The sequence below is a fragment of the Myotis yumanensis genome, unplaced genomic scaffold (assembly GCF_028538775.1).
Source record: "Myotis yumanensis isolate MYYU_CA2020_CCGP unplaced genomic scaffold, mMyoYum1.0.hap1 SCAF_11, whole genome shotgun sequence".
NCBI lineage: Eukaryota > Metazoa > Chordata > Mammalia > Chiroptera > Vespertilionidae > Myotis > Myotis yumanensis.
Genome location: NW_027223762.1, coordinates 41,327,524 through 41,347,827, shown reverse-complemented (window position 1 = coordinate 41,347,827; position 20,304 = coordinate 41,327,524). Strand labels below are relative to the sequence as shown.

Genomic DNA, 20,304 nt, shown 5'->3' with positions numbered 1-20,304 from the left:
CACACAAATTATGTAGCTGACCCCACTGGCAGATAGAACATTCCAGAAGGAGCTAGCCAGAAGTCTTCAGAATATTCTACGGGTGCCCTAGCCAGTTTGGCTCAGTGGATGGAGCGTTTGGCTTGGCTCATAGGCTGAAGGGTCCTGGGTTCAATTCAGGTCAATGGCAGGTATCTGGGTTGCAGACTTAATCCCCCACATTTGAGAGTCAACCAATGGATGTGTCTCTCACATCAATGTTTCCCTGTCTCTCCCCTTCTCTTCCACTCTCTAAAAATCAATGGAAAAATATCCTCAGGTGAGGATTTAAAAAAGAGCATTTGGGGGAACTGTGGCTTATGTGAAAATATAAGTTAGCTCTGCCTAAATTTGGAACAATTTTGGGCTATTTCAAGTCATGTGAAATGTCAACCCTAGCGGGAAAGAACTATTAGCAAAGCAAATGTGAAATGACCACACATGTGACAAAGGAAAAAAATCAAACTTGTTAGAAAATGTTTGTTGGCTGTTCACCTTCGTTTGGAAGAGGAAAAAGGTGGATAGAAAAGGCTGACTAGCCCAGCTGGCGTGGCTCAGCGGTTAAGCAGTGACCTGTGAACCAGAAGGTCACGCACGGTTCGATTCCTTGGTTTCAGGCTTGATCCCCAGTTGGGGGTGTGCAGCCAATCAATGATTCTCCCATCATTGACGTTTCTATCTCTCCCTCTCCCTTCTCTCTGAGATCAATATATATATAAAGAAGCCTGATAATTTAAAAAAGAAAAAAAAGGCTGACTAGTTTCTCCTTGAAGCAAGTACTCTTGTTTATCCTAATAATCTGGGATCAGATCTAACTATCAAATCAGAAAAATTTGATTTGAAAGGAGAGTTGATCTCACACCTTCTTCAGTATTAGGTGCCACCAAATTCTGGTTGTTGCCAATTTGTTACTCAACAATGGTACGTATATATTAAATCCCAGGAGAGCGGAACTCATTTCAAAGGGACTTACTTTTTTTCTTTTTTCTTTTTAAATCATTTCCACCATGACTGGGTAGTTTGTTCAGTTGTTAGAGCATTCCTGATACACTAAGGTTGCAGTTAGATGCCTGGTCAGGGCACATACAAGAATCAACCAATGCCTGCAGGTGTGGTTCAGTGGTTGAGTATCATCAACCTATGAACCAGGAGGTCATGGTTCAATTCCCGGTCAGGGCACATACCTGGGTTGTGAGCTCGATCCCCAGTGGGGTGTGTGCAGGAGGCAGCCCATCAATCTCTCATCATTGATGTTTCTCTCTCTCTCCATCTACCTTCCTCTCTGAAATCAATAAAAATACAATTTTATTTTTAAAAAAATACATATGTTTATTGATTTCAGAGAGGAAGAGAGAGGGAGAGATAGAAACATCAATGAAGAGAGAGAATCATTGATTGGCTGCCCCCTGCACGCCCCCTACTGGAGTTCAAGCCCGAAACCCAGGCATGTGCCCTTGGCCAAAATCGAACCTGGGACCCTTCAGTCCACAGGCCAATGCTCTATCCACTGAGCCAAACCAGCTAGGGTTAAAAATACATAAAAAAAAAAAAAAAAAAAAAAAGAACCAACCAACGAATGCTCAAGTGGAACAACAAAAATTGATGTTTCTCTCCCTCTCCCCCATCTCTTTCCCTCCTTCCCTCTCTCCCCCTTCCTATCCCTCTCTCAAAACAATTAAATTTTTTAAAAATCACTTCCGGTGTGTCTCCTGTTTTGAATTTCCCATTCATATTTCTCAATTTCTTATTTGCAAGCACTTCCTACATATTGAAAATAACATTTTGTTTGTCAGATGTGTTCCAAACAGGTTTTTCCAGTTTGTCCATTGTCTTTTAACTCCGTCCCTCTGGAATGTTTCCAAGCCACATCATCTGATGGTAATTCACTAAGTAATCACAATTTACCACTAATAATCAACATTTACTGAACATGTTCTAAGTGCTTCGTGTGCCATTGATCCTCACAATCACCCTATAGATTGAGTACTGTTAGTTCTGTTTTACAGATGAAACAGATAAAAGGGTAATTTGCCTAGTTACCCAACATAGTAAGGGATGCAATATGATCCCAGACCTGTCTGACACCCAAGCCCCAGGTTCCAACTCTGTGCTGTCCAATACAGTGGAAAGGTAACTATTAAACACTTGAAATGTGTGGCCAGCCTAATTTAGAAGACCAAATATGAAAGAAAGACTAGGAGATATCTAATTAATTTTAATTACATATTAAAATATTTTTAATACATTGACCTAAGTAAAATATTTTACTGTTTCTTTTTTTGAATGTGGATACTAGAAAATTTAAAATAGTAAGCTGCTTTGGCTCAGTGGATAGAGCGTCAGCCTGCGGACTGAAGGGTCCCGGGTTTGATTCTGATCAAGGGCATGTACCTTGGTTGCAGGCTCTGGCCCAGGCCCTGGTCCCGGCCCATGCAGGAGGCAACCAATGGAGGTTTTTCTCTTACATCGATATTTCTGTCTTTCCCTCTCTCTTCCACTATCTCTAAAAATCAATGGAAAATATCCTCAGGTGAGGATTAAAAAAATAGTAAATTATATTTCTATTGACAGGACAGTTTTAACCACTTTCCTACACTGCCATCCTTCACTTAGGCCAGTGATGGCGAACCTTTTGAGCTCAGCGTGTCAGCATTTTGAAAAACCCTAACTTAACTCTGGTGCCGTGCCACATATAGAAATTTTTTTTTATCTTTGCAACCATAGTAAAACAAAGATTTATATTTTTGATATTTATTTTATATATTTAAATGCCATTTAACAAAGAAAAATCAACCAAAATAATGAGTTCGAATGTCACCTCTGACACGCGTGTCATAGGTTCGCCATCACTGACTTAGGCTAAGACAGTCTTCATGGCCCCTTGAGTCTTTTCCAATTACATCACACTGTTGGCTTCTAAATTTGTTATGAAACTAAAACCTCCCAGGTTTTAAAATTTTTTCTATTTTTAGGTGAATTAAAATCATCCTAGGACCTCACTTCTTTTTTTTTGACCAATACAAAAGTTTATTTAACAAAAGTTCAATGTGAAAATGGACAGGTCTCAATTTTTATATTGTAATAAAACAGGTGCTGTGGAGAGGGGACATGTGGAAGCAGTTGATTTCTCTGGTGAATACAGCCATTCTTTATACTCAGTCCAAGCCCTCTAACATGGTGATACTGTTTCCTCCTATTACAACCACTAGAGGCCTGATGCATGAAATTCATGCAATAGTAGGCCTTCGCAGCCCCAGCTGCAATGGCCGGTCCTCACAGCTCCAGCTTCATTGGTCATTCAGCTGTTTGGCTGTTCCGTTGATTTGCATATCATGCTTTTATTATTATAGGTTCCAATATTCTATTGCCCACCAGTTGCTATCTCCACACTTCATCGAGGTATCACAAGATTCATAAAGGGATCAAATCTCCACAGTATTCCTTGGACATGTCTGCCACCATTTAATTTCAATGATAACTTCTTGCTCATAAATTTTTTTAACTCGGCAGGGTGAGTTTAGCTCATGGTCTAAGCGAGCTCAAAGATAGCTCCAAACGGAATTTGTGGCCTCTTATGCTCAGGACCTCACTTTCTTGAATATTCTCAGTCCCCTCCACTCTTTCTCATATATGACCAGGTTTTGTCACCTTGTCATTAACCCCATCTGGATATTCTCCAGTGTATGGCTTGTCCCCCTCAATCCCTCAGTGTGGGAACACAGCCATTGCTCGTAACACAGAAAAGTGATGCCCCCAAATTCATTGAGCCAGAGCGTAGTAGAATGATGGTTACCAGAGGTCCAGGCGGAGTTATTATTTAATGGGTACAAAGTTTCAGTTTGGAATGATGGAAAAGTTCTGGAGCTGGATAGTGGTTGAATGTACTTATGCCACTTTAACTGTACACTTAAAACTGATAAATTTTATGTACATTTAGCAACTTTGTAAAAAGGAGTGAAGTTATAAAACATATTGCAACATAGATGAACCTTGAAGACATTATGCCAAGCAAAATAAGCCTGACACAAAAGGACAAATATTATATGATTCCACTCACAGGAGATAACTAGAATGTGTAAATTTTTAGACGGGAAGTAGGTCACAGGTTACCAGGGCTGAGGGGAGGGGTAGTAAAGAAAAGGGGGGAGGGCAGAGAGCAATGGTTGGGTTGGATTAGAGCCCTTTAGCACCCGGGACAGATAAGGGCAATCGGTCTCCTGGAGGTGCGTGCTTGGCCCCAGCGCTCTCCGCCCAAGCGCAGGGGCTTTGTCTGGGCGGAATGCGACGCGGAACAACTGGGTCGGAGATGGCGGCGGGGCCCAGGATCCGGGCCAAGTCCCTCCGCCTGCTCGCTCTGGCCTGTCCCTCAGCTCCGCGCGCCCCGCGCCTGCCCTTTGAGGCGCGGGCGGCGCATTGCGCCCTCCCCCATCGCGCCATCCTCCTGGAACAAAGAGCTCAGAGAAACCCTGCGCGGCGCGCTGCACACGCCTGCGCTGCCGCCCACGGATTGGAAATAACCGGCAGCGGCGTGGCTGCGGGGTGGCCCCACCGGCCAGTACCCGGAGTCCTTCTTGTCTCAGGGTCTTTATCGCCGAGTCTGGGGTTCTGGGTGTTTTGGGGTTTTGTTTTGCACTTGGTCCTTTTACTCTGTAAGTATTAAAGATTTTCTCCCTTTGTCTCTTCTTTATCTTCCACTATCCCAATTTTCCCCGTGCCCACGCAATATTAGACACACACACACACACACACACACTCGCGCGCGCAGTGTTTCCATTTGTTTTCCCAAATGGCATCATATAACATACGCCACCCCGCATCTTGCTTTTCTAATACATCGTGGACACGCCAAGTCCCAGTTGGGATCCACTCTTTTGAGGGCTATTAATCCACGGCATGAAGACCTCTCAGCTCATTTAAGGGTTTTGTCGATTTTGCTCTTCCCTTTGTTTCCTGTGTTTTGCCACCATTAACGGTGCTGCCAGGAATCTACAACCCCCAAACCTGGAGCAATTCCTGTTTTCACCAGTAATGTCCGAGAACTCGGTTCTCCTCAGGCCCACGAGCCTTTTGCGGGTCTGACGGGTGTAAATACCGGGGGATCGGCGCCTGCTTTCCACCCAGATGGAACCCACCGGCGCTGCCGTCTCCCTCCTCCTCCCTCCTCTCCGTTTCCACCCTGCTGCTACAGAAGACTAGTTTTTTCTCCTCCCTGGCAGGCTAAGTTCCTGGGGCCCCAGAGCTCTCTCCTCCCATCCCCCACTTCACTCCCACCCCCCACTTCACCCCCACCCTCTTTCACCTAACCGCTCCCCCTCACATGTTCAATTTCATCTTCTAAAGCTGCTCACATCTCCCCATCCTAAGGAAAAAAGAATCTGCTACTCCTTTCTTTGTCCTATTGCTTTCCTTCCATTTACTACACAACATGAAAATCATCTTCGAATTATATTGCTGTTAGATGCTATGCCCATGGCTCATAATCCAAAGGTACAACATAAAAGGGAGAGATAGCAGGACGTTGTCTGCTCATCACCCATTCTCCTCCCGCAAGGCCAAGACTGATACCACTTGCCTTGTATTTTTCCAGAAGAATGATAGCAATGTATATCTATGTCACAAACAGTAGCAGAAGGTGCACATTGCTCTGGAATGTTGCATTACTTCTTGGAAGTTTGTCTGCTCTGCCTGGCTCCTCACCAGTTTCCCCCCCATTCTCCCCTCTGCTCTTCTCACACACTGAAGCTGCTTTCTCTCAGATCTGCTCCCTTCCTTGAGGCTGTCTCCCATATCTGATCAAGTGCTGACAGTGCCTCTTCTGCAATATTTATTTCTCCAATTCTTCCTCTTTGTTCCTCTCACTTCACCTTCTTTGGGCCTCCTTTGTTACCTTGCCAAGCCACTGCAGTAGCCTCCTGGCTATCCCCTCACAAGATCTGGTGTTGATTCCTCAGTTTGCCCCTGGTTATTGATCCAGTACCCCACGGCAAATACTCTCCCAAGGAAATGGCCCCTTACTTTTAGCAATTGATAGATTATTGCATGGAAGGAGCCCTGGCCTGGGTGACCAGAGGCCAGGGTAGAATCCAGACCTGCCCGCTCCTTGCCTGGTACTGCCTTCCTCAAATCGTTCCACATCTCTGGTTTCCTCGCCAGATGACTTCCAAGGCCTTCTGGCTCTAGCCTCTGTGAGGATCAATTACAGTTTCACTGCTTCCCCATCTCCACTCCCCGTGCTGGCCCTTTCCTCAGGCAGCCATACTTTCCATTTCCCTCTCACTGTGCCTCTAAGGAGGTCGGATCCTACTTGTTCTTGAAGAGCTGACTTTTAGTTGTGGTTTTCCTCAAAAAGTCTTCTGTGGTTTCCCCAAATGAGAGGAACTGCTATGTCCTTGCAAGGCATACTCCATAGCACTTTCTCTCCATCGCACTAACGGCACTGACCACTCTGTCTTGTGGAGTTGTTCCATACCTGTCCTTCTACCACTATCCACCTCTCCTCCATCTTCTCTAGCATAGTACTTTCTATAGTACCTGGTAGAGGGATATGGCTGTGGGAGTCCCAAGACTTGGACCCCCATTCCCAGCCCTGACATTAAATAATTGTGTTACCTTGAACATGTCATATACCTGTTTGAGCCTCAGTTTCCCCAAATGTAAAATAAGAATAATAACCTATTTCATGGTGCTGTTGTGTTGATTAGGTAAGATAATATATGACAAAGTGCTCTGTGAACTTTAAAGCTATCTACAGATATAGGTAATAATAGTATAGATAAATATTTCTCTGATGCTGGTAAGAGTGTTTGCCTTTCCAAAGCAGAATTTAAAAAGAAGGTGGGGAAAATTGTGGAAAATGAGTTTTTTCTCTAGGGTCTAGTCTTAAAATTTGGGGACTGCATTCTAGTTATCCCTTTTAGATTAATTACCAGGTGGCATTAAACATAATAGTAAAGGTTAGAAATAACCTAAAAGTTAGATTATGGTTGATGGGAATAATATGTGGTCATTAACATTATATTTTTTGAAGAATATTTAATGTCATGGGAAACATAACATAAAAGTTTAAAAAGCATACTAGATCGAGTATGTGGAAGGAAGGTGTAAGAGGGGAAGAGGTTTTTCCCACCACTTTCATAGTTTCTTTTTTTTTTTTTTTTAATATATTTTATTGATTTTTTACAGAGAGGAAGGGAGAGAGATAGAGAGTCAGAAACATCGATGAGAGAGAAACATCGATCAGCCGCCTCCTGCACATCCCCCACCGGGGATGTGCCCGAAACCCAGGTACATGCCCTTGACCAGAATCGAACCTGGGACCCTTCAGTCCGCAGGCCAACGCTCTATCACCTGAGCCAAACCGGTTTCGGCTTCATAGTTTCTTATGAGGCCTCCAAATGAGGCACCTAGTGCCAGAGAACTTGGAATACATTCCAGAGCCTGAGTCCTCCACAAATAGCTCATTCCTTGCCTCCAGGAGTAAAGGATTCAGAACAGATGAACCTGAAGCCTAGTGCCTCAGGGGAGGCCATTCCCTGTCCCAGATCAGGGATAGCCTTTGGCCTGCCTCTGTGTCCCTGTGGCCTAACATACCAGAGTCCTCTCTGCGCTGTTTCTCCTACCTGTACTGGGAGAAATATAACCTCTATCAAGGGACAAATAGAACTTGTCAGGGCCTGCTTTGACATTGTCCAGAGAGGGTTTACAGGAAAGGCCCCCTCTAGCCAAAAAGCAGAATGCAAGTACAAACACTGGAGAACTAAGCTCTAAAAAGAGGGGCCATGGGCTATAGGAGTAAGCAAAAATGAGCCATCACCGGTGGTTGGGGAAGCTCAATGGACTTCAGAGAGAAGGTGGCATTTATGCTGGCCATGGAAGGACAGTAGGAATTAGGCAAGTGGAGATATGATCATTAAAGCAAAGCTGTAAGCTTATTATCTTACCCATATTTTATACTCATGGTGGGGGGAAGAAGGTGTTTTGTTTAAAGTATCCTTTCCCCCCTTAATTGCAACTTTTATTGTAGAAAATGTGGAAAAATAATTATACAAAAAAAGAATAAAAGTTTCCTATAACATTGCCAACCGAGAGCAGTGATTCCCAACCCTGGTTGCACATTAGAATCTCCTGGGGAGCTTTTAAGAAATACCATGAACTATCTGTAGAGAGTCTGATTCATTTGGGATGAGGTGGGGGTCCCAATGTCCACACTCACAGACACACAAACACACACATAAACCCACATGTCCACCCCATCCATGAGCAAACCTTGCCAGGCTATCTTCAGAATATATCCAGGATCTGAACACTTCTTACCATCTCCTGTGCTGTCATCCAAGCCACTGCCTTCTGCCTGGATTATTGATACAGCCTCCTGACTAGTTTCTATCTTCAGCTCCCACCTGTCCCCCACGTCTGTTCTCTACATTGCATTCTCCAGAGCGATCCTTTAAAAGCATAAGTCAGGTCCCTTCTCTATTCAAAACTCCCCTATGGCTCCACATCCCACTCAGTGTAAAAGGCAAATTCTTAGAACGGCTACAATGTCCTACATGACTTGACATGGCTACTTCATTGACTTTGTCTTCTCATACCACCGACCCCCTTTGCTGTCTGTACTCCAGCCACACTGCCTGTTGGCTGTTTTTCAAATACAAGAATCTTGCTGCCCCAGGGCCTTTGTATTTGCAGTTCTCTCTGCCTAAATTCCTTTGGGAGTTCTCACCTTTCCTTCAGGTCTCTGACAGATGTCAGCCCATCAGAGGGGTCTTCTCTGACCACCCTAAATAAACCTGCAAAGATCCCCTTCTCCCACACTTCCAACATCTTTTTATCTGCTTTACTTTTTGCCAGGACACTTTCGATCACCACACCTATATCTTTGTTGTTAATGCCAGGCCCCAGACTTAAAGTCTCATAAAGTGTCTCATGAAAACAGCTTTTTCTGCTTCTGTCTCAAACCTCTCTCTCCACTGATATTCATCAGTCCCATTTTCTGCCTTTCCCAGCTCCCAAGCCTGCATTCCCCAAACTCTTCCATCCTCCTGCCTCTTCCTATCAGCTCAGGAAAATGAATTTCCAGAGGAGTCACCAGGCTGCCAGTCCCATACATAAGCCAAACTCTAGGCCCAGGCCCGGCTTTGCTAGGGAACTCTGCTATAACTATGCATGTGCTTATTTACTTGTTTATTTATTTTTAACTTTTTACGCAAAGATCATAGCATTTCTATTGTTGGACAGCTAGGGTGTTTTCCAGGTTTTTACTATTGTAGGCAACCTTGGACACACCCATGATTACTTCCTTCAGATAATTTATTTGAAGAGGAATTCGTGAGTCAAAGGGTACACGACTTTCAAGGCTTCTGGTGTATAGTGCCAATTTTTCCTTCAGTTTATCTAATTATAGTGCCACCAGCTGTATGTGATTCCTTTTATATTCTTACATCCTTGACAAAACTGGTCTTTAAAAAATATTGGGAGGTAAAAATAAATTTTTTTGTATTAATTTAATTATTGGTGAAGTGGGACATCTTTTCACCTCTTTCCCTTTTTTCTGAATGATTTACCTCTGCTCTTTTTTCTTCTATTGGGATATTAGACTTTTTATTCTCCTGGGTTTTTTTGTTTGTTTGTTTGTTAATTCTCACCCAAGGTTATTTTTCTATTGATTTTTAGAGAGAGTGGAAGAGGAGGGGGAGAGACAGAGAGAGAGAAACATTGATGTAAGAGAGACACATTGATTGGTTGCCTCCCACACACATCCCAACCAGGGCAAGGGATTGAGCCTGCAACTGAGGTACATGACCCTGACCAGAATCAAACCCAGGACCCTTAAATCTGTGGGCCGACACTCTATCCATTGAGCCAAACCGACTAGGCCTATTCTCTTAGTTTATAATCAAATTCTGTTTTACACTTTTTAACATAGAAAATTTAGAAATATTTACAAAGTCAAACTTCTAAATCTTTTTCTTTGCTGCTTTTGACTTGGTTTCTTACTTCTAAGCAACAAGTTTTATTTTTATTTATTAATTTTTGTAATCCTCATCTGATAATATGTTTTTATTGATTTTAGAGAAACAGGGAGGGGAGAGAGAGAGAGAGAGAGAGAGAGAGAGAGAGAGAGAGAAACATGAAACATTTATATGAGAGAGAAATATCAATCAATCGATTGCCTCCTGTAAGTATCCATCCTGACTGGGGATTGAACCTGCAACCTAGGTATGTGCGCTGAGTAGGAATCGAACCTGCAACCTTTAGGTGCATGGGGCGACGCTCCAACCAACTAAGCCACTTGGCTAGGGCTAGATGGCAAGTTTTAAACAGTGCCGATGGTATTCCCTGACAGCTGAGATCTAGTATTAACTGGAGAGGATTATAAACCTAGACTTCCCAGTTCTCAATATACCTAGCCATGGCTTTCAAACTTTTGTTTTTTACTGTGACTTTAAGTAAAATATGCATTTTACATTGCAAACCACTGCCCACAAAAATATGTATTTAAAAAAATCTTTTAAAATCTTTTACGAAACATTACTTATCCTAACTGCATGTGATATAGTCTGATATTTCCAGTTTGACTAATTCTAATCTATTTCATTTAAAAAAAGAAAAAAGTGTTGGTCTTGATCTGGTAAATTGACTTTAACCCATCAATGGAGATTCAGAGTTTGAAAAACACAAATCAGAACCATGAAGAGACTGATTTTCTCTCTTCCCAAATCTTACCCACTTCCATGCCACTTTCAGTCAACTTTCACTCCAAGGAGATGATGGTGAGGCCAGAAAATCACCAATTTATAGAGATTACTGAAGACCGGTGACAAACACTAAGGCAGAACTAAACTGTGATTGACACCTAATAATCAAAAGCAAAATCTCTGGTTTTGGATTTCAAGCCTGAGGTTTGGAATGAGTCCTGAAATCCTGACCCAAACTACGTATATTCACTTTAATGTAGTCCTATAAAACTCCTCTTGTCTACTGTGTAATCTGGGATTTGGCAACAAATGGTCAACAGGATCTGCTCCAGCTCAGCTGTTCATGCAATTAGAGTCCAAGAAAAAGGTGACATTATTTTTGGGGCAGAGAAACTAATCCGATACATTCTTTAAAGTTATGTTTACACTGGCATGGAGAAGCCAGCTTCTCCTTTAAGGCAGAGGAGAATCATTAGGTAACATACTCTGAAAGAAGGCTGATAACATAAAGGGAAAAAAGAAGGGATGAGTCCATTCCAAAGTCCTTATGAGAGATATCAGCCTAGTATTGGGTCAGAAGAACTCAAGTCAAGTCCTCATTCTCTCTGGGATTTCCTAGTATTCTGTTCTAGGTGAAGTCAAAATTCTTCTGTTCCTCATTTTTCTAATCCATAAATGGTTATAATAATAGCAGATTATGGAGAAATGCAATTGAAATAGCAGTAAGGTGCTATGCAGTGGTGGTTACTGTTGCTGTTGATTCACATATAGGCCTCCTGACTTTGAAAGGCTGGCTGAACTACTGGCCATTTAATTTGGTTAGTGATTTGTGTCTATAGCTGAACTCCAGTTAGAGCTAATGGTCCTAATAGCCTTAAATGAGTTTTGGAATTTAGGCCAGGCACCTCTGGTTATTGTTTGTTAGGGGTGGCTGTGCCCAGGCAGATTTTTATACAATGAGCCAAAACACACAGCTAAATGGAGTCAAATACATGGTGAACAATTTTTAAAAAAAAAAAATTTTTTTATTGATTTCAGAGAGGAAAGGAGAGGGAAAGAGAGATAGAAACATCAATGATGAGAGAGAATCATTGATCAGCTGCCTCCTGCACACTCTCCACCAGGGATTGTGCCTACAACCTAGGCATGTGCCTTGACCAGGCGTCGAACCGTGACTTCCTGGTTCATAGGTCGACACTCAACTACTGAGCCAGCTGGGCCAATTTCTTTTCTTTTTTAAGACAGTACCTGATGGTTTCTGGAGAGTGAGCACATTCTGCCAAGCTCCAGAGTAGTCACCCTGGTGCAGTTAAGTTGAATTTTAACTGCACCAAAGGGTCCCCTGAGTTTAAAAATTGCAGATAACGTTGCCAAAGTTTGCAACCCCAAATAATGATGAAACTATGAATGGAACAGTATGCAAAGCTGAGGCTGAATTTATAGCTCAGAATACATACAGGGGCTTCTCGGGGTGACAGGGCACTCCTGTTCCCTTCTTCCCTCCCCCAGACAATTTCCTTCTGGGGCACACCTGGGCGTCTGCCTGGCTCACAGGGATTCCCCCTTTTTCTGAGAAGAACTGATAACCCAGGTTGAGACCCAGTGGCCATGTCTGGGGTCCAGGGTTCCATTTCTCTGGGCAGAGCTGACTGATAGGGCTATGGACACCTAATCCAGGCAGGCAAACCAGATTCTCTCTCCTGAGAATTTGAAACCTGAACGGAGAGTCTCTGAGCCTGGTCACATGAGCCACTTCATTATAAAGAGAAGGTCCCCAGGCTGCCTGATTCTGCCTGTCTCGCCCTGTTTGTTACTCTTCCTTCAGCTCTCTGAGCCAGTCTTCTTCCAGGAATGTCCCAAAATTGCTTTGGAAGAACTAAAAAGCAACCACAACAATGAAACAAACCAAAAACCAAACCAAGCCAAGAAAGAAAACCATTTATAAATATTATAGTGTCCAAGAAGTGGCAGCATGCTGAAGCAGAGAGAGCATGGGCTTTTTTAAAAACTCCACACCTAGGGTAGTTTTGAATCTGGCCAGCTGTATAAATTTAGGCACGTTCCCTTTTCTGAGCTTTAATTTCCTGTACTCTGTAATGGAGATCTCCTGTGTCATAAAATCGGTTCTTTATTTAGTCAAGCGACATTTATTTTGGTCACTGAGAGCCTGTTTGCTTATTTCCTAGTCCCAGGCTACATAACAGATAACTGAAGCTTCTGGAAATTAGTGATATTAAGGCACTTTAAGTATCAATCATTACAATTGAACATTTTATTAAACCAGGAACCCTCTCTTTCTCCATCTTTTTTTGGTTTTATTTTATTTATTTATTTTTTTGTTAATCCTCGCACAAGGATATTTTCCCATTGATTTTTAGGGAGAGTGGGAGAGAGAGGGAAAGACAGAGAGAAACATCGATGAGAGAGAAACACATCGACTGGTTGCCTCCTGCACAAGCCCTGATTATGGCCTGGGCTGGAGAGAAGCCTGCAACCAAGGTATGTGCCCTTGACTAGAACCAAACCTGGGATCCTTTGGTCCACAGGCCGACGCTCTATCCACTGAGCCAAACCGGCTAGGGTATCTTTTAAAGAATAGTTCTAGCCCTAGCTGGTTTGGCTCAGTGGATAGAGCGTTGGCCTGTGGATTGAAGGGTCCTGGTTTGATTCAGTTAAGGGCACGAACCTTGCTTGCAGGAGTGTGCAGGAGCATGCAGGAGGCAACCAATCAATGTGTCTCTCTCACATCAGTGTTTCTCTCTGTCTCCCCCTCCCTTCCACTCTCTCTAAAAATCAATGGAAAACTATCCTCAAGAGAGGAGTAACAACAACAAAAAAGGAATAGTTTTAATACTTTTCCTCCTCAAAGATGGTTGTAACTACATTCAAAGCAGTCTTAAAAAATTGTGGTGAAATATACATAACATAAAATTTACCACCTTACCATTTCTTTATCTTAACCATTTTTAAAAACTTATTGATTGATTTTAGGGAGAGAGAGAGAGATTGATTGATTTGTTGTTCCACTTATTTATGCATTCATTGGTTGCTTCTTATATGTGCCCTGATTGGGAATCAAACCCAGAACCTTGGCATATTGGGCTGACACTCTAACCACTGGACATAACCGGTCAGGGCTTAGCTATTTTTAAGTGTACAGTTCAGTGGCCTGAAGTACACTCACATTGTTGTGCAACCATAGAATCCTCTTGTTTTTAATGTGATTTAAAATATTTAATGGCATTTTAATTTAATTTGTATGGTTTACTAAAAATTGACTAAACTATTAATGGTTTACTAAAACAAACAAAAATTGTTTAAACCCTTTGTCAGACCACTTGTCTCTATTTTTCTGGACTGGGAACTGCAGTGACTGTTAGTATGAACTGGGTCAAGTTCTAAGCACTTTTGAGCTCTGCTCCTGGGAATAGTTCTCAGAAGTTAGGGCTGGGCTGAAGGGAATTTGGGAATTGTCCTGTCCAAGGGCCTTAATTTACGTGGATTTCTTTTTTTTTTCCAGGTTTTGCTTTATTTTTATTTATTTATTTATTTTTATTGCTTAAAGTATTACAAAGGGTATTACATATGTGTCCTTTTTTTCCCCCCCGCCCTTGACAATCCCCTGGCCTCTACGTGGATTTCTACTCAGGCATCAACCCTTCCTGAGGAACTAGAGTGGGTACTAGAGGATGGATGCAGCCAGAGTGGCCAAGCCACTGTCTTTCCTGGTGGACCTCATGGCTATCCAGAGGTGGACACTACACAGGATGGGAGGGCAGTGGGTTCAGTGGGCTGGAGAGCAGGAGAAAGGTGCAGATTTGCAGAAGAAGAGGTAAAAAATGTAGCCTGGGACCAGATTTTGAAGGGTTTCAAATGACACAGAGAAGAGTTTACATTTTATTTTTCTACTGGTAATGGAGTCCGTGGGGTGGGAGTGGAATTGAAGTCCGATCTTACACCAGGGAGTAACACTGTTGTTAGATGTGCATTTCAGAGTGAGCACTGGCAGCAATGTAGGCGGGAGGGGCACAGAACAGGACTGGGGGTGGGCGTCAATGAGAGGCCTGTTGCACTTAGTGGCTTGCAAACATGAACCATCTTTAAAAAAAATATCACACGCGAGAAAGCCAAGTCCACAGCCCAGCCTCAGGTTCTTTCTAAGAGACTGAGATACGAAGGATTTTCCAAAACTTTGCATATCAGAATTTGCTGATGTTTCCTTTCAAATAAGCCTCCCTCCCGCCTCGCCTGCCTTCTTTTCCTCATTCCATTGCCGGTTTCCCCAAGGCCTTGCCGGAGGAAGATCGACTGTGTATAAGAGTGAAACTTGTGAGAAAAATGTGAAGCATTTCTAACGATGCCCCCTCCACACCAGCAGCAGGCTTTGCAATGCTATCTTTGTGCCTTCAGATAAAGAGATCAAAGTTTCTCCAAGATCCGATTCCCTCGGCTGATTTACATAAGGAGGAGTGGGGGTGGGGAGAATAGGATAGGCATGATAGGATACAGATGGAAGTTTCTGTGTCAAAGGTGAAGTCGTCTCAAGAGAGGGAGAGGGAGAGAGAGAGGGAGAGAGGGAGAGAGGGAGAGAGGGAGAGAGAGAGAGAGAGAGAGAGAGAGAGAGAGAGAGAGAGAGAAGTCTCCGTTATGGCTGTAGCATTAAGTCACTAGCAAGGGAACCAGCCCTATTCTCTGGCTGTGGGATCAGACACAAAATCTAGGGCAGAGTGACCTCAATCTAGAACGGCGATTTCCAACCCTTTTCATCTTCTGGTACACATAAGCTAGTTACAAAAATTCTGCAGCACACCAAAATATGTATTTTTTGCTGACCTGACCAAAAAAAAAAAAAAAAGTATAATTTTGATTCGTTTACACTGGATGGCTATTGTGTTGGCTGTTGTCATTTACTTGACAATCTAAGGGACAGAGGTCAGTAACCCTGACTAAATAGATGGCAAACAATTTCAAGTATTGAAATTTTAAAAATTCTTGCGGCAAACTGGTTGAAAATCACTGATCTACAATCCTGAAATGCCTCTGCTGGAAGCTGCCTGTAGGCCTATCTGGGCTAACCCACCCTTTTTACAGATGGGGGGAAATGGCATCTCAGAAGTGGCAGACAAGTGCTCTTGGCTTTTTAAAAAAATTGAACTATGTTTGACATATAATGTGTACATGTAATGTGTACAGAATGTTAATTTGATACCTAAATATTGTCATTGTAGTGACAATTAGCACCTCTATCGTGGTAAATAATTACCCTTTCTTTTTCATGGTTGGAATTATTAAGGTCTATTCTTTTAGTAAGTTTGATGGTTATAATACAGTATTGTTGTCTGTATTCACTATACTGTGCATTAAAACTCTAGGGCTAAAAAAATGCATCATTCAACTAACCAATCAAATCTGTAGGCCTTATTTACTCTTTGTTGTAAGTGCTCTTGGCTTTATGTCCAGTGTACTTTTCATAATCTCCTCCTGCTTTCATCCACTCAGTATGTGTGCATGTGGTTATGGGTTTAAAATAAAAAAATTGAGATTGCCAAAACCGGTTTGGCTCAATGGATAGAGCGTCGGCCTGCGGACTGAAAGGTCCCAGGTTCGATTCCAGTCAAGGGCATGTCCTGGGTTGCGGGCACATCCCCAGTGGGAGGTGTGCAGGAGGCAGCTGATCGATGTTTCTCTCTCATCGATGTTTCTAACTCTCTATCTCTCTCTCTTCCTCTCTGTAAAAAATCAATAAAGAAATATTAAAAAAAATTGAGAGATGAACAAAATTCAACAGAATGTGCCCTAAAGTAGCTGTATTTTAAAAATGTTCCAATTCAGCCCTAGGTTTGGCTCAGTGGATAGAGCATCGGCCCATGGACTGAATGTTGGGGACCAACCCCAGCAGGTCCAGGGGTCCCCAAAGGTGTGGACGGAGTCGGCGAAGAAGGAATGACACGGAGACAGCCTTCAGTTAATCAGCAGCCTAGCCAGGATCTCCAGCCAAGTTCTGGCCAAGTTCTGGTTAGGATCTGATTAGGATCTGATATTTATTATCTTGTTACATCTGTATTTATACCAGTCGATTTTAATCCTGTCAATTTCTATTGCAAAGGTTAGGGCGTTTCTTATCTCCATTCCAGGGAGTAAAGATTATGTAGCTTAAGCGTGATTGTTTGTAGTTAAAGTGATTAACTACCCGCCTGGCACTTAGTTCTCATTGTAGTGGCCTTCTCAAAATACTTTTTTATCCGAGGAAAATACTTATAAGTTTTAGTTATAATATCTCATTTAAAAGTTTTAAGTTTACTTTCAAAAGATTTGATGTATCCAAACATAACGTCAATACTTTTGCCAAAACTTTGTAATTTTAAGTTCCGTTCATTCATATGAACAGAGAGATCTGTAAAAGACATCAAATTGCTGACCGACTTAACATCAGTGATCTGAGGAAAGTTTGCCAGATCCTTATTCTCAATAAATACCGTAATTTCTTCAAAGCACTCCACAAATCGCTCAAGTACTTTACCTCGACTCAGCCATCTCACATTATTGAACATCAGTAGTCCACTGTAGGTTAAATCAACTTCCTGTAAAAGTGCAGTAAATTCTCACTTGTGAAAGGGTCGAGAAGCTATAAAATTCACATTTTTTGTTACACCTGACATTAAATCATTCAATTCTGAGAATCCTGATTTGGCACACAACACCTCCTGATGGATAATGCAATGAAAAGGTACAAGTGGATGTCTAATAGCTTCCACAAACAATTTCAGGAATCCCACATTTTTTCCCATCATATTTGGTGCCCCATCTGTCGTGACTGACACAATTTTAGAGATATCAATGTTTAGGTCACTGAATGTTTTTATAACAACCTTACATATTTTGTTTCCTGATGTACTTATTGGCACTGATTCTAACTTTATCAATTCTCCTTCCATTGTGAGACCATCAGAATATCTAGCCATAACGGCCAACCGAGCATTTGATGTGACATCAGTAGTTTCATCAAGAGAAATCAAAAAATATTTACAACTATTTAAGTCTTTTTTTAATTGATGTTGTATGTTTTTGTTAAGATCTATTATTCTGTCTTTGATAGTATTTCCACTGAGTGGTAACTCAGAAATTCTTTTAATATCATCTTTTTTTTCATATCATGAAATAGAGCTGGTGCACATCTTAGAAATGTTTCCTTAATAAATTCTCCGTCTCTGAGGGCTTTTCCATGCTGAGCTATGGAGTGAGCAATGCAGTAACTTGCTCATGTTAATTTGTAGAGCATCTTACAAATTTAATGATGGAATTTGATTGACTTTTATAGAGGTGTAGCTGCCTAGAAATGTATTCCTTCCTTTCATTGATACATTTTTTCAAGAGCAGACAATGATTAGTTTCAAAATGTCTCTTTACATTCCATGTTCTGCTTACTACTGTTCTATTTTTTTTTTTTGACTTTGAAATTGTCTTTATTTCTGATCATTCCTTTACAACCATACACCTCAGCATTAACTCCCACACATGCAGCTAATGCGCAACTCCGCGCTCCCCCCCCCCCCCCCCCCCCCCCCGCAAGCTAATCAGATTCTTATTTCTGATTCTAGGACACTTGCCCCCTGAGGTCCCATGAACTCCCCAACATTTGCCCCTGTAATCGTGGACCTGGGCTTGGTCCCTTCCTTTCCCCGTTCACAGGAGCATTAGTCTGGAACGTGGGTCCCTCTGCATAATGCACCGTGTTCTATATTACAGCTTCCAAGGCCCCAGAACAAAGCTTTTGCTGATGATCCCACTGAGCAGGGTCATTACAGGGGCACAGCACGGCTACATGTCATGAAAATGCCATGTCATAAATGTTACTGTTGCCTCATGTATGACAGCACTTGCCGCAAAGATAGATGGTCCTAGGCTGTCCTAACTCCCTCAGTATCGCCTTAAGCTCAGCCCGAATCTGGGCAAGTCTCTCCTGGTTGACGATCCCCTGGATCCTGTAACACTCACGAGGGACGGGGTACAGCTCGAGCTCTAAACTGCACAGCCCAGCTGTGTGGCGCAGCAGCTTCTCCACGGTGGCCATGGAAAAGTTGTTCATAGAGATGGTGAAGCCCCTGAGCTGCTGACAGAGGCTCAGGACAGGTAGGATGGCCTCGACTTGGGAGTCTACCATCCCACAGTTATCCAGGCGCAGGCCCTGGAGGGTGGGTGCCACTGCCTCCAGCAGAGCTCAGAGGGGCTCAAGACTAAAATCCTCGAGGCTGAGGCGAAACAGATGCAGGGACTTCAGCTGCCTGAGGTTCGGGCACTGGAACAGGTGTGTCAGGTCTGAATGCGTCAGCATCTGGCAATTTGCTATGGAGAGTTTGTCCAAGGGGGTCTGCAGGCACCTGAGCATCTGGTCCAGACGGCCTTGGAGGAAGGAGGGACAATCCATGTTGAGGTCCCGGAGGTGCCGCAGCCTGAGCATCTGAGAGAGGAATTGGGAAAAGGATAGCTGCTCCTCCTGCTGTTTCCTATCCCAATCCTCTTCCTCCTCCAACTCCTCTTCCTCTTCCCACTCCTGCTCCTCCTCCCGGTCCTCCTCCTCTGTCAACACGTGAATGTGGGAGAGAGAGAGTCTCTGCAGGTTACTCATCTGACCCAGGTAAAGAGCAAACGTTCCCAGGGTGGGCAGGTCCCAGGCGCAGTTCACTTCCACCTTCTGGATGCAGTCCAGCTGCACCCTATCCAGGACCTTGCTGACCCTCTGGAAGGGCCCCTCAGAAATCCTCAGCGCCTTGCAGCACAGGTGTAGCAACCCTTCCCTCTGCTGGGCCCATTGGATGATGTACTTGAGAAACTCATCCCCATCATCCCTTTCATTGAAGTTAAGGTCTAGGAACACCTCCAAGGGAGCCAAGGGGTGCTCCTGGTTGGGGCTGGAGCTGTGCACAGCCACTGGTACTTTCCATGAGCAATTCCAGGTGCTGTCTCCATACCACATTCTCCAGAAGTTGGTACCTGTGCTCCTTAAATCCAGCACCCGCAGTTTCCATCTCCTGGGCCTAACCTCCTGGGCAAGCAGAATGTCAAGCCCATCCAACACGGCTTTTAAGACCATGAGCCCAGGCAGCTGCAGCAGGCATCCCAGAGGGAGGACGGTGAAGGGCCAGGCCTGCACCATCTCCTTCAGGGGCTCACAGATTCTCCTAACGTAGGCCTGAATGAACAGCGGCGGGAAGAGCTCAGCTGGCAGGTAGTCCAGAGCTGCGATGGCTGAGGCCTGGTCCCTCAGCAGGCTCTCTCCTGCCAGCTGCAGGAGTGTGGGTGGGGTGTGGATGTCCATCTTCATGGTCCTCAGAAAGGAATCCTTCTGAAACGTCTGCTGTGACTGGGTTTGCTGGGGCTCAGATCTCAGACCTGGTGGAGAACCACAGCACTGACTGCAGAGCTGGAAGACTCTGAATCTCTCCTCTGGTGCCTGGGGTTTTTATACACCTTCTCAAAAGTTAACATCCAATCAGAAACCTCAGCTTCCACCCCTTAATCTTATTAGGATTATCTCCTCTCTCCAGATTAATGGATTGAGAGAAAGTTAGGGAGGGGCTAGGTTGAGGCC

The 20,304-nt window shown here is 43.4% G+C and overlaps 1 protein-coding gene across 1 annotated transcript; it reads right to left on the bottom strand.

The window, feature by feature from the left end:
- Positions 1 to 18,933: 18,933 nt before the first annotated feature.
- Positions 18,934 to 20,037, bottom strand: LOC139019227 (PRAME family member 15-like). The gene has a single exon (XM_070428305.1). It carries the CDS (start codon positions 20,035 to 20,037, stop codon positions 18,934 to 18,936), a length of 1,104 nt encoding a protein of 367 aa, XP_070284406.1.
- Between the last annotated feature and the right edge of the window lie 267 nt (positions 20,038 to 20,304).

Coding starts and splice junctions, on each gene's coding strand:
- LOC139019227 (XM_070428305.1), bottom strand. CDS start 20,037: ATGAAGATGGACATCCACACCCCACCCACACTCCTGCAGCTGGCAGGA.